The 13,487-nt window shown below is 36.5% G+C and overlaps 1 protein-coding gene across 16 annotated transcripts in view; it reads left to right on the top strand.

Annotated features, from left to right (window-relative positions):
• nfixb (nuclear factor I/Xb) overlaps positions 1-13,487 on the top strand; it is a 132,597-nt gene that overhangs the window by 113,044 nt on the left and 6,066 nt on the right. For 5 of the 16 annotated variants that reach the window (XM_052550227.1, XM_052550231.1, XM_052550234.1 and 2 more), the window contains 4 exons: positions 2,354-2,482; positions 4,548-4,726; positions 6,188-6,335; positions 9,286-9,377. In XM_052550227.1, coding sequence (XP_052406187.1) covers positions 2,354-2,482; positions 4,548-4,726; positions 6,188-6,335; positions 9,286-9,377 — 548 coding nt within the window. The remainder of the gene's footprint in view (positions 1-2,353; positions 2,483-4,547; positions 4,727-6,187; positions 6,336-9,285; positions 9,378-13,487) is intronic. The other 11 variants (XM_052550230.1, XM_052550225.1, XM_052550240.1 and 8 more) reach the window with 6 other exon arrangements.

Here is a 13,487-nt window from a genome sequence, read left to right as displayed (position 1 = left end):
AATTTGCCAATCCTTGCACCACTTAGGATAATTGTTTCCCCCAAAACCAACCACAGGATTTGATGGTAAACTCCTTTTCCTTTCCTTCTTGAGTCCTGACATGTTTGGCCGTGTTTCTGCCAAACTCAGGACAGCTGAAGCTAGCAGCCCTGCAGCCTCAGTTTGACATTTATAGGATCAGGACGACACATTAATGTGGCGTTATATACGAGAAGACCAAACCATCACACACTTTCTGCTTTCATTTCCCTCATCATTCTCACATCCCGCTTCGAGCCTGTCCTCCTGTTTGCTGGCATGACTGCCACTGGAACAGAAGCGCTTGTGTTTGACTTTTTCCCTCGGCTCTGAAAAGTCCAGTGAAAGCCTCTGATTTGGTTCCCCAGGTGAAGTTTAAGAGTGTTTGCATGTCAGAGTCTGTACACAGCTAGCATTTACCTTTATTTACTCATTTGCATTTGGTTTGTGAAGACGTGTCGTCCTGTTCGGTTGGCATTAGTAATGCGGTCGCTCGAGTAGATTGAAATTGGAGTCAATCTGAACACACATTCACATAAACCAGACAAGTTAGTAAAGGAAATGTGTTTACGCTATGATGTACGGTTTTAGCAGACTTTATTTAGTTCGTTTTGTAGAGTGTTTTTTTTAATTGGCTAGTGATCTGTAATGAATAGATTTTTTCTTGCTTTTATATGGCTAAACATTTTTCTCACTGACGTTTAAATTGCAGATTGTGGTCTCTTTTTCACCTCTTAACTAATGGCAGAAGTATTTTGTTGTGGATTTGAAGACATTAGATTTTTTGTAATGCTTTTGGACTTTTTTTAATGCTTAGTTGGATGACCAGTAGTTTTTTTTATATATAGCTAATTATGGTATCTATTAAGCAGGGTTATCCATTTATTAATACTTGTATTTGTGTAAGTGGGATGCACATAAAATGTTAACAATATTAAAATATAAAGCATTTTATACTACTGTATATTTATAAATATTGAGATTTTGGAAGAGAAACAAGGGAATTTAGCATTAAAATAAGACACATTAATCAATTTCTACACTACCTTTCAAAGGTTTCTGGTCAGTCAGATTGGAGAATAAATAAAACATCTATTCCAAATGCAGTTTTTTAATATATATTTTCTATCTTGTTGCGACAAAAATATTAAGCAGCAAATCTGTTTTCAGCATTCATAATAATCAGAAATATTTCTTGAGCATCAACTCGGCATGTTACATTGATTTCTGAATAATCATGTGACACTAAAGACGGAGTAATGATGCTGAAAATACAGCTTTGCATCACAGGAATTAATTGCATCTTAAAATATATTCAAATAGAAAACAGTTGTTTTATATTATAAAAATATTTAACAATATTACTGTTTCACTGTAACAAATAAATGCAGTCTTGGTGAGCATGAGAGACATTATGAACACTGAAAATTGTACTGACCCAAACTTTTTTGATGTAGTGTTTGTATTGATGCATCACTAGCGTTTTTATTTTTATTTTTCTTAGTGTTCTTTAAAACGTCACTGTAAAAGCTGAGAGAAAACCTGACATTCATGCTCTGATACTGTACTCTTTCCTTGAGATCTGGTGCTTTGAAAGTGACAGACAGACAGACAGACATGAGTTATTATGGGATCTGCTGTCGTGGCATCTATTTTCCCACTTACAGCTGCATAGAGCCCCTTCCCTTCCCGGCCCTGTCCTGACCCCTATCCCGCTCTTTCCTGCACTCCACTGCTTCAAAGCAAAGCTCACACCCTGGACCTGTCCGCACTGCCAAAACACCGTTCTTACGCAGTGTTTCACCTTGTGTTCCTGTAGAATTATATTAACATCCTTGAAACAAGATTCATTTACTTGAGTCAAAATCTTATTTACATTAAGTGACGTTTATGCTTAATATATATATATATATATTTTACATTCTTAAGATAAAGCAATTTGACAGAGGTGTATGAAAAATATTTATTTTTCTTTTTGTTTAAGTTTATTTTTCTATCTCATTGGTTAAAAAAAATATAGTTTTTTTTTATGTTGTTAAAGATTTTTTTTTTTTTTTTTTTTTTACTGGAAAATTCGACAAAATACTGATTAATAGCATTTTTATTTTTATTTTTTTTGCAGTGATTGGCTTCTCTATACTTCACCAAAAACCCTAGAAATATCTTATCTGTAGATTAAAAGCTAATTTTTTTGTGTTATTATAAGCAAATTTGTCGTATTTTAGAAGCTGAGATGGATGAGATAATTTTTTTAGATGAAGATCACGAAGCAAAAACCCTGTTTGATTAAATCCACATCTCTGTTCTGCCATTTTGTTGATCCCATTTTTACCAGGACTCTCTTCGCCTGGTTCTCTTAAGAAGTCGGGGAAATTCGATTTCAGCGCTCTGTCCGGCCATACGAGGTCTGCACGCATGCCGTTCACCCATCACCCGCTGCCCATGCTGGCAGGTGTAAGACCAGGTGAGAGCTCAGAGCCCCCCCACCCCACCTCCCACATCCCTCCTCTTCCTGTCCTGCTCACTCACGCCCCCTGGTGGGGTCGGATGTGGTGACGTTCGGGGAGAGGCGAGGTCATGTTTACGCCACGGTCGGGTCAGGGTGAAGGCGTTAGCCATTCGATCCCCCCACCCCCACCCCTCACCCTCTTTCTCCTCTGTACTGAGGCTGATTTGTCCTTTTGTCTGTCTGTCTGTCAATGTGATTGGTTGGTGATTGGTCTCTCCATTTCCCGAATCATTCTCCCTCCGCTAGAGGCGTGGTTTCACTGCCCTGATGTGATCAAAGTACATATCCACTCTCCTTTAATGCAAGACTCATTTTCCAAGATGTTCTGAAGTATTTGATCATTTATTATCAAGAAAAGAAAAAAATGATAAATGTGCCAAAATTAGACATCGCAAATCAAATCAGTGCCATTTGTAGATGAATGCACACTATTAATTCTTATTATTAATTATTTCTTTTCAGAGAGCTATTTAATACTTACAAAACCTTGATAACCAGCTCCACTGACAGATAAACAGATGGATGGATGGACGACAGACAGAGAGAGATAGATGGATGGATGGATGGATGGTTAGAGGACGGATGGATGGATGGATGGATGACAGAGTGCTAAGTATAGCTAGCTAGATAGCTAGATAGCTAGATAGATAGATAGATAGATAGATAGATAGATAGATAGATTACTGGTGATGTTATGCGATGGCTCTTGTGTGGTCGTGTGTTGTGGTGGAGTCACTCCTGGTGGGAGGGGGTCTTTGGTGGCACTAGTTTGCGGTGCCATTTGCCTCATTCTTGAAGCCTTGGCTCCATCCCATTCCCTAATGGGATTAAAGGGCGGATGATGAAAGCACGAAAGAAACGGAGGAAGAGGAGGGAACGGCAGTCTGCGTGGCTGGGAGGGTGAAAAGCAGGGCTTTGGCTGGGAGCGCAGTGCCCGCGTCTGGGTTACAGGGAGGCTCTGGAAGTTGGCAGACTGTCCCGGGCAGCTGGGGGCCCTGCTTGGCAGGAGGAGACAAGACCCCTCACCCTCCACTCGCTGGTCGGGAGATGAGCGCAATCTTATTCTTCATCCGTCATGAGAGCCGTCATGACTTAACAACTACTGCAGTTCATTCACATAGGGATGTGCTGATACAAAAATGTATCGATGACGTATTTTAATTCCTTATTGCACATACTTTCGTATCAGTGTTTTATTTGTTTATCTGTTCACCTTATCTTCCATTCAGTTCCTTATAGTTTAATCAACAAAGAAGCAGATTGTCTAAAGTACAAAATCTGGAACTCATGTTAAAGTTAAAGCACTCGGTCTGTCTTTCACATTCACGGTTGGTTTGGCAAAGTCATCCATCTTAGAGTTTCAGGCTCTGTTGGCAATTTCTAGTAAAAATTATTTAATCATCAGTGATTCAATATTTTGATCAAATAATGGGAATTAAGGGGATTTTTCACTCTGAGAGCATGTTGGTGTCTGTCTGGACAATGTTGAGTTTCAGAGATTATAACAGAGTGGGAGAATGAAAGAACACTGAATACCGTGTGTGTGTGTGTGTGTGTGTGTGTTATTTATGAAAGGTTTGCCCAATGGGTTTTTTGTGATACTTTATAAATTGAGGCACACATTTTTTTATACATATTTAATATAAAGCTAACTATACTTAGTAAAAGCTTAAGCCCTAACCAATAAAAGTTTAGCATTTTTGGATTTCCAAAAATGTTATTATATAACGATTCATATATTTCTGAATCATTTTTACCTCTGATGATGTCCTGTAGGATCTGCCGAGGGAGGATTCGACTTGGCTCTGTTCTTGGAACAGCTTTGTCTCAGATCTTTGTAAACACACACACACACACACACACACACACTTTTCCTGAACTGATTTCCATCACTTCCTTCTCATGTCATCCATTGTATCCGTGTGTGTCAGTCTCGCTCATTACTGATATACTACTAGTACTTATACTGACACAAAACGTGTTATTGACTTCTCTCTCTGTGTGTGTATCTGTCTGTCAGCAGGAAGTCCCCGTGCTTCAGCTTCCTCCCTGCACTTCCCCTCACCCTCCATCATCCAGCAGTCCAGCCCATACTTCACCCATCCCACCATCCGATACCACCACCACCCGGGACAGGACCCGCTCAAGGAGTTTGTTCAGTTTGTGTGTGCCGACGGATCAGGACAGGCTAGTGGTCAGGTAAGAGGAAGTGACCTCACACTGGAAGTGATGATCTGACACCGGGGTCAGTTGATTGCTCCCGTACATGTAACTTAATCTGCTGTATGTATTGCAGAAATGCTTGGTGTTTTAAGCAGATATTCTCAAACTGGTTTATTGTGACTATTGGAAATGGCATCCTATCATACTACTCATGCTAGTTTTGTAGCATAGAATAATGCAGTATGTAATGGAGAACACTGCATGGAATACTGTATTCCACAATGCAGTCCTTTCGGAAGTTTTACACTAGTATTCCATTTAGAATGTAAACATTATCATTGCTTACTGCATACTGTTTACTCATTTGGAAATATGGAGTATATACTTTGCAGTATGCAACTGTTTAGAGAGAAGATGATTTAAAAAAAAAGATTTATGTTGATAAAACAGAACTTAGCCAACATATTTGCCTCGGTCAAGCAAAAAAAAAAACCTCTTGCCTCGACCATAAAATAAATTTGTATTTGTGAAACTAATGTTATCATGCATTTAAAGAAATACTAAACTGAGCTTAACGTTGTGAAGACAGCTGTCGCATTTAACAAAGAAGCCAAGATTGAAGTAGGAAATTAAAACATCTAAAAATGTGTTAGTGAGGTTGTTATATTAAGCACACATTTACAGTACTAAAATTCAATTCATTTTTATTGTTTTTATATGATTTATCTATTATTACTACAGACCTGAATCCAAATCCTAACCACCGGAAGAAAAAAAACATAGGATTTTAAAATTAGATTTTTTTTTTTTTTTTTGCTGTTGTTTGTTGTTTGTGCAAATAACATTATCAACTGTTTTACTTTTATTTGCATTTCTGAAAACACGAAACAATCTCCTCCTGTCTTTTCCGATACAAACAAATGTGTGCGTTCCTTGTCTTTGAGGCCGACTCATCGGTCACTGTTATGTATCTTGTGCTTGTCTAGCCGATCTTGAGTTAATCTCTCCTTCTCTGTCCACTATCACGATAAAACCCATCTGCGCAACAGCTGACGACCTCTGCGCATGAAGTGCGCATCCCCTCCTCAGTTCTGCTTATGCCATTTTTTTAGCCTTCGTAAGCGTTGCATTTTTTTTTTTTATTTGCGCTCTGGTTTTGATTTGACATCATTCCATGGACCAAAACTCACCTCACCATTAGTGCGTCCATTTCTTCTTCTTCACCTTCTGCCTAAAGTCCTTCATTTGATTTTTTTCTAGCTCCTCCACTGCTCCTGTCTGTGCCTGTGGTGAAGTCAACACACAAACAAATACGAACACCCCCTTCATAAACAAAAGCAAACAGACATTCATCCTTTTGGTTGTTTCCCTCTCAACACTCTCCACTACCAGCCACCCCCCATTCCTTTTATTTCGGAGCTAGTCTGCGCAGTTTTTTGTCCATTTGTGGGGTGTCGGGCGTGTCCGTACTCCTCACCCTGTTTGTGTCGTCTGCAGCCGAACGGGAGCGGCCAGAGCAAAATGCCAGGCTCCTTCTTGCTGCCTCCACCCCCCCCTGTGGCGCGTCCAGTGCCCCTCCCAATGCCAGACTCTAAATCCAGCAGCACGCCCCCCGATGGTGGACTCACCTCACCCACATCTCCGTGTAAGTGACCCGACCCCCCCATTCCACCAAACCCTATGAAGATCACCAGTCATCTAGCCACAGCTGGACCGCTTTTTGCCATTTAGTTTGTGTTCCTCTAGTTAACATGAAATGCCAATTATTCGTAATTTTCGCCAACTGGTGGGTCAGAACTATCCCTTAATATTTTATTTTTTCGCTTGTTTTATATGTATTCTAGTTTTGAGGCGTTTTAGTAGTTTAATAGTTCAACAACCATCAAAAGTCATTAAAGTATGGAGCCCTTAATGGTACATGGTGATGGGGGGGTGACATGGGAGGAAAAAAAATTCTGTGTTCTTGCCTTGACTGGTGAAACCTTTTTTCTTTCCTCTAAAAAAAAAGACTGCATTTGATCACAAAATATTTTCATTCCCACGAGAAACTTTACTTTCATTGGAAAATGTTTACATTCTCTCGCAAAACATTTTTTGTTCCCCTGAGAAGCATTTTGTTTTCTTGCAAAAAATGTTGCGAGAGAATGCAAAAGTTTTGTAACTGAACGCAAATTTCTCAGGGGATAGCAATTCTTTTGCAAGAGAATGCAAAAGTTTCTTAAGTGAATCCAAAGTTTTTTTGGAAGAATAATACTTTCACAAGTGCACACATAATTTCTCAGGGAAACAGTACTTATGTAAGAGAACACAATACGTTCAAGTTAATGCAAATGTTTTGCGAATGAACAAAGTTTCTCAGGGGGAACGCAATATTATCAAAAATATGATACTTATGCAAAAAACGCTAAATTTCTCCCGGGGCACAATACTGTAGCTTTCCAAGGGAACGCAGACGTTTTTCAAGGGAAAACTAATTTTCTTGAGGGAACGCAATACATTTGCAAGCTAATGCTTTACATTGCAAGTGAATGTATTGGGTTTTTTTTGGGAATGCAATACTTTTGAAAGGGAACGCAAAAGATTTGCAAGGGGACAAAAAATGTGGACATTTTAGGAACGCAATACTTTTGCAAGAGAACATGAAAGTTTTGTGAGCAAATTCAACATTTCTTGGGAGAATGCAAAAGTTTTGCAAGTGACCAGATTTTCTTGGGGTAAAAACAATAATTTTGCAAACAAATTCTTGGGGGAATGCAAGGAAATGCAGTGTTTCATGGGGGAACAATAAATTTGCGAGCCAAAGCGAAATTTATCGGGAGAATTCAGTACTTTTGCAAGCGAATGAAAATGTTTCTGGAGAATGCAAACATTTTGTGAATGCGAAGTGAATGCGAAGTTTATTCGGGGAATGCCGTGCAGGAAAATGCAAAGGTAACATTTTTCCTCCCATCTCATTTTTTTTTCATGACCATGTCCTCTTGGGGGCTCTATATTCAAGGATGCAAATTTACGGCAGTTAAAGAGGACTCCAAAATACAAAAAAAAAAAGCATTTTAGTTCAAACTAGATGCAGCTAATATTGTACAATTCACTTGACCTCATTATTGTGTGGCAGCTCTGGCACTAAAATCCAAACAAGATGGAAGAATCTATATCTACCAAACTGAAGAGACCAGCTTTGACTCTCTTGAATTTATATTCTGGTCCAGGTTGGTTTGTGCTGGTCAAATTGCATTGCAGTCCTGATGTGAAAGGTCCTTTACACTCCCGAATGCAACATCCAGAAACCCATGCTTTGTAATTTTACGTTGGTTTTATTTGAGTTTGTTTTGGTTACATTCACATTGCTGGTTAGCTTTTGGCCTGTGGAAATGTGATAGTTGAGCTCCAGTGCTGGTCTAAAGGTCAGTTCGTCCAGAACATGAACCAAATTTGTGCCGTTCAGAATGGAGGTGGCGTATCCGGGAGCATAATCAGACATACGGTAAAATATTCCCTCACCACAGACGGGGCACTGGACGGAGCACTTGCATTTCTTTTCCTCTTTTCTATCATGTTTCTTATTTTTGTATTTCGTTCCTTTTCATTGTGTTTTCTTTCATTGTTTCAATTGTTTTTATGTTGTTTGTGTGTGTCTTTTTATGTGTTTATATGTTGCTGATTCTCCAGAATTCACTTCGCAAACCTGATACACAATTACACATATAGAGGTCATGTATTGTTTATAAATATAAAATTAATTAGCATTTTACAATTCTATACTAATAAAGAATTTGTTTGCAATAATGTAGAACTCAGTTCTGCGATCACAGGAGTTAATATATTGGCATTTTATTTAATAAAACTTTCTGTATTATTGCAAAATTCAATTCTGTGATCATATGCGTTAATGTAGAATATACATCTGCAATCACAGGTTAAAATGTTGCTGTTAATATTTTACATATAATCTACATAATATATAATCCAATTCTGTATTAATTCAGAAGTTTTCTGCATTATTGTAACGTGTCATGAACACAGCAGCTTCTCTATTTCGTTGCCTTTTTGAATGTTTGCTGATGAAAGCACTAACAGCAAACTGTAGTACAAATATGGCTCTTTGTGTTTGATTTCTCCATGTTTTTACACACACACAGACACACACACTAGATTGTTAGATCTCTATATATTTGATGAACAGTTACACCATGGAGTCCATCAAATAAACCAGAATCCAAACAAAAACTGCCCTAAATTTGATAATGACTTCAAACAGATTTGCAGATTCAAACACCTTTTTAATCTATCGCTCCTCAACCGTGTGAACCAAGAACAATCAAACACAGTGTATCGTTAAAGAGAAATTCTTACATTACTTTTGTTTGTTGTTTGCCAACAAGTCAATTCAGTACAGAAAAGTTTCAGTTTCCACTATATATCTGAAGGTTTGCTTTTGCAGAATCAATTGATACTTCTGAATAGATCACATTGACTAAAATTAGTTTTAATAACTAAACGATTTAAAAAATAAATTAAATTAAATGTTTTTTTGTGCATATATATATATATATATAATAGTTTTTTTTAGTCTCTCTCTTCTCTCTGCCCCTCAGCATACTCCACGCCAGGCTCCACAGCTCCCAACAGGTTTGTCAGCATCGGATCACGGGACAACAACTTTCTGAACATACCCCAGCAGACGCAGGTGATTCTTACTCACTCAAAACATTCATCTAAATGTGTTATGCTGCTCCTCCCATCCTGTCTTTCATTGTTTCCCATGATGCTCTCTGTTCTGCGGTGTCGGGCCCATCTGGAGCGGGTTTGTGATAACTGGAGCTGATCGGCGTGGTGTAGTTGATTTGAGCGTTGGGCTCCTCCATCAACCAGTACACTTTAGTCATTAATGTGTAGAGCACAGCCGCCCTGCCCTGCCCCGGGCCGGCTCCCTGCTCCTCAACACATGGTGACCATCTGAAGCCGCTAACTCACCCGCTCTCACCTCCTCCCTCTGCTGGTCGGCCTCGCTGGATCTGACCATTTATTTTCCTCTCTTTCTCATTTCTCGACTCGCTGTCACCCTCTGCTGGAGACTCCTGTTTTTATTTTGTCTCCCGTCGTGACTCTTTGGCAGCGACTTCGCTTTGTCTAATTTCGCACATTTTCCAGTGTGTTCACCCTAAATTTTAGAAGGCAGAGGAAGAATTTTTTTTGTCCTCTTAGAGATGAACTGCTTTAGTGTGCAAATTAGCAGCGAGTTATCATGAGTAAACGTTTTGAGAAGATTCGTTATTTGCATCTGCTCTTATTTATTCATTTGTAATTCATTGTTATACCAACTCTTTTTTATTTTATTTTGTGTGGTTAAAAAAAAACTACATTGAGAACACATTGAGTGCATTCAATAATTGTAATTTTAAAATAGAATACAAACATTGATAAGGCAGTAGTGAAAGTAAAGTGTTACTGTTGTTATAATTATTGCACAACAAAGGTGAAATATCTATTTTATTAGTGTTTTTATTTGTTATTGTTAATGCACTGAGAAAATGCATTGATAACTGTAATCCAATATGATACAAACATCAATAAAAATAATAAATCGTAGTTCAATTAATTAATTTATTATTATTTTCCTTCAGTGTAATCCAATGATTAAAATAACAAGAGGCAGTGAAAATAGAAAAATTTTTCAGAAAATGTGCATTAAGGAAAGAGCTTTATTAATTATAATTGAGTGTAATTTAATTTAAAGACATGCTTCATGAGTGAACTCGTACTTCAGCTTTAGTGTGTCCCCAAAAGACATTTGGACACTTCAGTTATACTTTAAAATGTTATAGCACTAGTTAACAAAATATAAGAGGAAGAAAAATGTTCAAACGAAATATTATACAAAAATGACTTCAATTAAATTCACAGTCATGAATCAACAGAACTAGAACTAAACTTGTTAGTGGGTTATTTATTTATTATTTATTTGATTCCAAGAAAATGTGTAATGAGAAGGTGAACTAATAATTGTAAAAATTGTCAGAAGACACAAAGCAGAAATGAAAGGAAAAGGATCCTGTTAATACTTTATAAGAAAATGTGCATTGAGAAAGGACATTAATGATTAAAAAAAAACAGTTTTGTCAAGAGACACTGGGCAAAAATGTTGGTGAAAAGGTTTATTTTATTTTATTTTGAGTAAGTGCACTAATAATTGTAAAAACACCGGGCAAATATGACATGAGTGAAGAGAGAGATCCTGCAGTGTTTGAGACACAGATACAGGCTCTTATCATGAAGTGACAGTGTTTTCTGTCCGTACGGGGAAGCGCTCTCAGGCCCGTGCCATTGCCAGTCAGAAACACGAGAAAAGAACTGCAGAAATGTGAGACGGGAACGGAGAAAAGAGGGGCAAAGTTGAAGCACGGCCCCTAAACTGAAAAGTCACGTCCCAGCTGTCTGGTTGCCCACAGCAACGAGACATGATGTCACAGGCAGTTGAAGTTGAACTTGAGGCTGGTCACTGCCAAGGATTACGGGGGGAAGATGGGATTGTGAGGGGAGGAGCACAGTTTACAGGGGAAGAGTTACTTGGCCCAAGTGGCTGTTGGGCTGGAGCCCGGGGCGGGTGCTGCTGCTTGTGTGACCCGCAAGAGTCAACCAGAACAAAAGTCACCCGCCGCCCCTCCTCACACAGCCTCTCAGCCAAAGGGTTTCCAGGATTTGACTTCCAGAGAGTTTTGTAAAACCAATCAGGAGGAACAATCCCGCGCTCTCGCTGTCGTCCCAGTCACACATCAGAGGGGTTCAGTAAATAAGAGCTCGAGTACTTTTGTCTCACGAGGCAAGGTATTGGATTAAAGCATTCGATTTTATATCAAATGGAAAGAAATTATATGAAATACATGTAAGGGTATTGTAAATGTTCATATTTAAAATGATTGATAAATAATTATATCACATAAATACTCTATTGATGTATACAAACTATTAAGGATATGATGTAAAATATTAAGTATATAAGTAATTATGATTCTCATAATTGGGAATGTAGTTAATATATACATTATAAAAATATATATATACTGCACATATACAATATTAATTTTAAATATTTATCATATTGATTGTAATAAATATATTATAGTTATTTTATTTATAATATTACTCTAAAATTGTAAAATTTTAATTGTAATGTTATTATTTTATGTATTATGAATAGTTTATTATATAAACTGTTCAGTTTACAGTCTTATATAATGGAAACCATTTTGACAATATATATAAAAACTATAATTTATAAATGTATTATTTTAAAAATATTTCAATATAAAATGTTGATATTTATAAATTCACACATTATTAGAAATCATTATTAATATCATTCATTAATTATTAAACCAGTATTTTTATAATATAATAGGAATATTAAAAGAAATCCTGTAAACGCCTAAGATATAGAGCACAGCATTAAAGATGAATTGTGATATTGCTGTAGCCGTTTGGTTTATACTGTTTTTATGGACTATGGAGCAGTTGGACTGCTGTACTGACAACCAGAATCTGTTTAGAATAAACAATCAAATGTGTAGCGGTAGATATCCAACTTATTTAAGTTATTTACGTGTGCTCTGACAAAGAGTTTGACAAAGACCTGAAGTGTTTTTATTGGGAAACACGCTTTACTTCCACCAAGACGTGAACGCCCTATAAACTTGTGTTCACTGGCGTTATCAGTGCGATGTTAGAGCTGCATTAACAGAGCGTCTGCTGATGACGGGATGTGGAGGAGATACGTCATGTCATTCCCAGAAGCGAGGTCTGCTGCTTTAGTTCGGTAAACAGATCCGCTTCAGAAGCCTGACCTCTAGTGTTCACATCAGTAACAGCAGCTTCTCTACTCCAGATCCGTCTAAAGTTGACTTACTTTTGAATTCCAGATTCAGGAATATCGATTCAAAATAAAATAACATCAAATAAAAGTGACATAAAATAGTAAGGTTGTAATAGCGGTGCATACTGAAACATGCACACTTTAAGATTATAAAGTAAAAAAAAAAAAAAAATTTATTATAATTTCTAAATAAAACAGAATAATAAAAAAACTTTCATTTACAATTATTAAATTATAATAGCTTTGTGACAATAAATGTAATTTAGTTTAATAAACATATTTATTTATAGCAAATGATTAAATTATAGGTCTGTGTTACAAAATAAATTTCATATATTTAATAGCTTAAATGTAGAAGTTAGTTATATTTTATTAAATGTATACAAATTAACTATTTTTGAGTTCTAGCTTTATGTGGAAATACACTTCATTTAAATTAAAAAGTTTATTTGTTATTAAATGCGTACAAATTATAAACACGTTATTTAATTATAGGCTTTTATCAAAATACATTTAATTTAACATTTAATTTGATAACTTAAAAATATTTATATTTTATTAAATGTATACAAATTAACTATTTTTAAGTTATAGCTTTAAGTGAAAATACATTTCAGTTAAAATAAAAAGTGGTTCATGTATGCTATTAAATGCATACAAATTATAAACATTATTTAATAGTAAATGTATCCAAAATACATTTTAATTTAATACATTTAATAACTTAAAAATGTTTACGTGTTATTAAATGTTTTTTGAAATAGAAACGTTTGTGACTTCTTGTTAATGAGTGATATTTGATCATTTTAGTTAAGTCTTATATTTATTTTAAAATGTTTTATTTTTTATTATTATTAAACTAAGGCTTTTAAAATGTGATATTTTATAAAACCATACGGTGATAAGTAGCAGATGTAAAAATGCCTA

This window comes from Carassius gibelio, chromosome B3 (assembly GCF_023724105.1).
Source record: "Carassius gibelio isolate Cgi1373 ecotype wild population from Czech Republic chromosome B3, carGib1.2-hapl.c, whole genome shotgun sequence".
Classification (NCBI taxonomy): domain Eukaryota; kingdom Metazoa; phylum Chordata; class Actinopteri; order Cypriniformes; family Cyprinidae; genus Carassius; species Carassius gibelio.
Note: the sequence above shows the minus strand (reverse complement) of the source record. Positions and strands in the feature narration are given on the sequence as shown.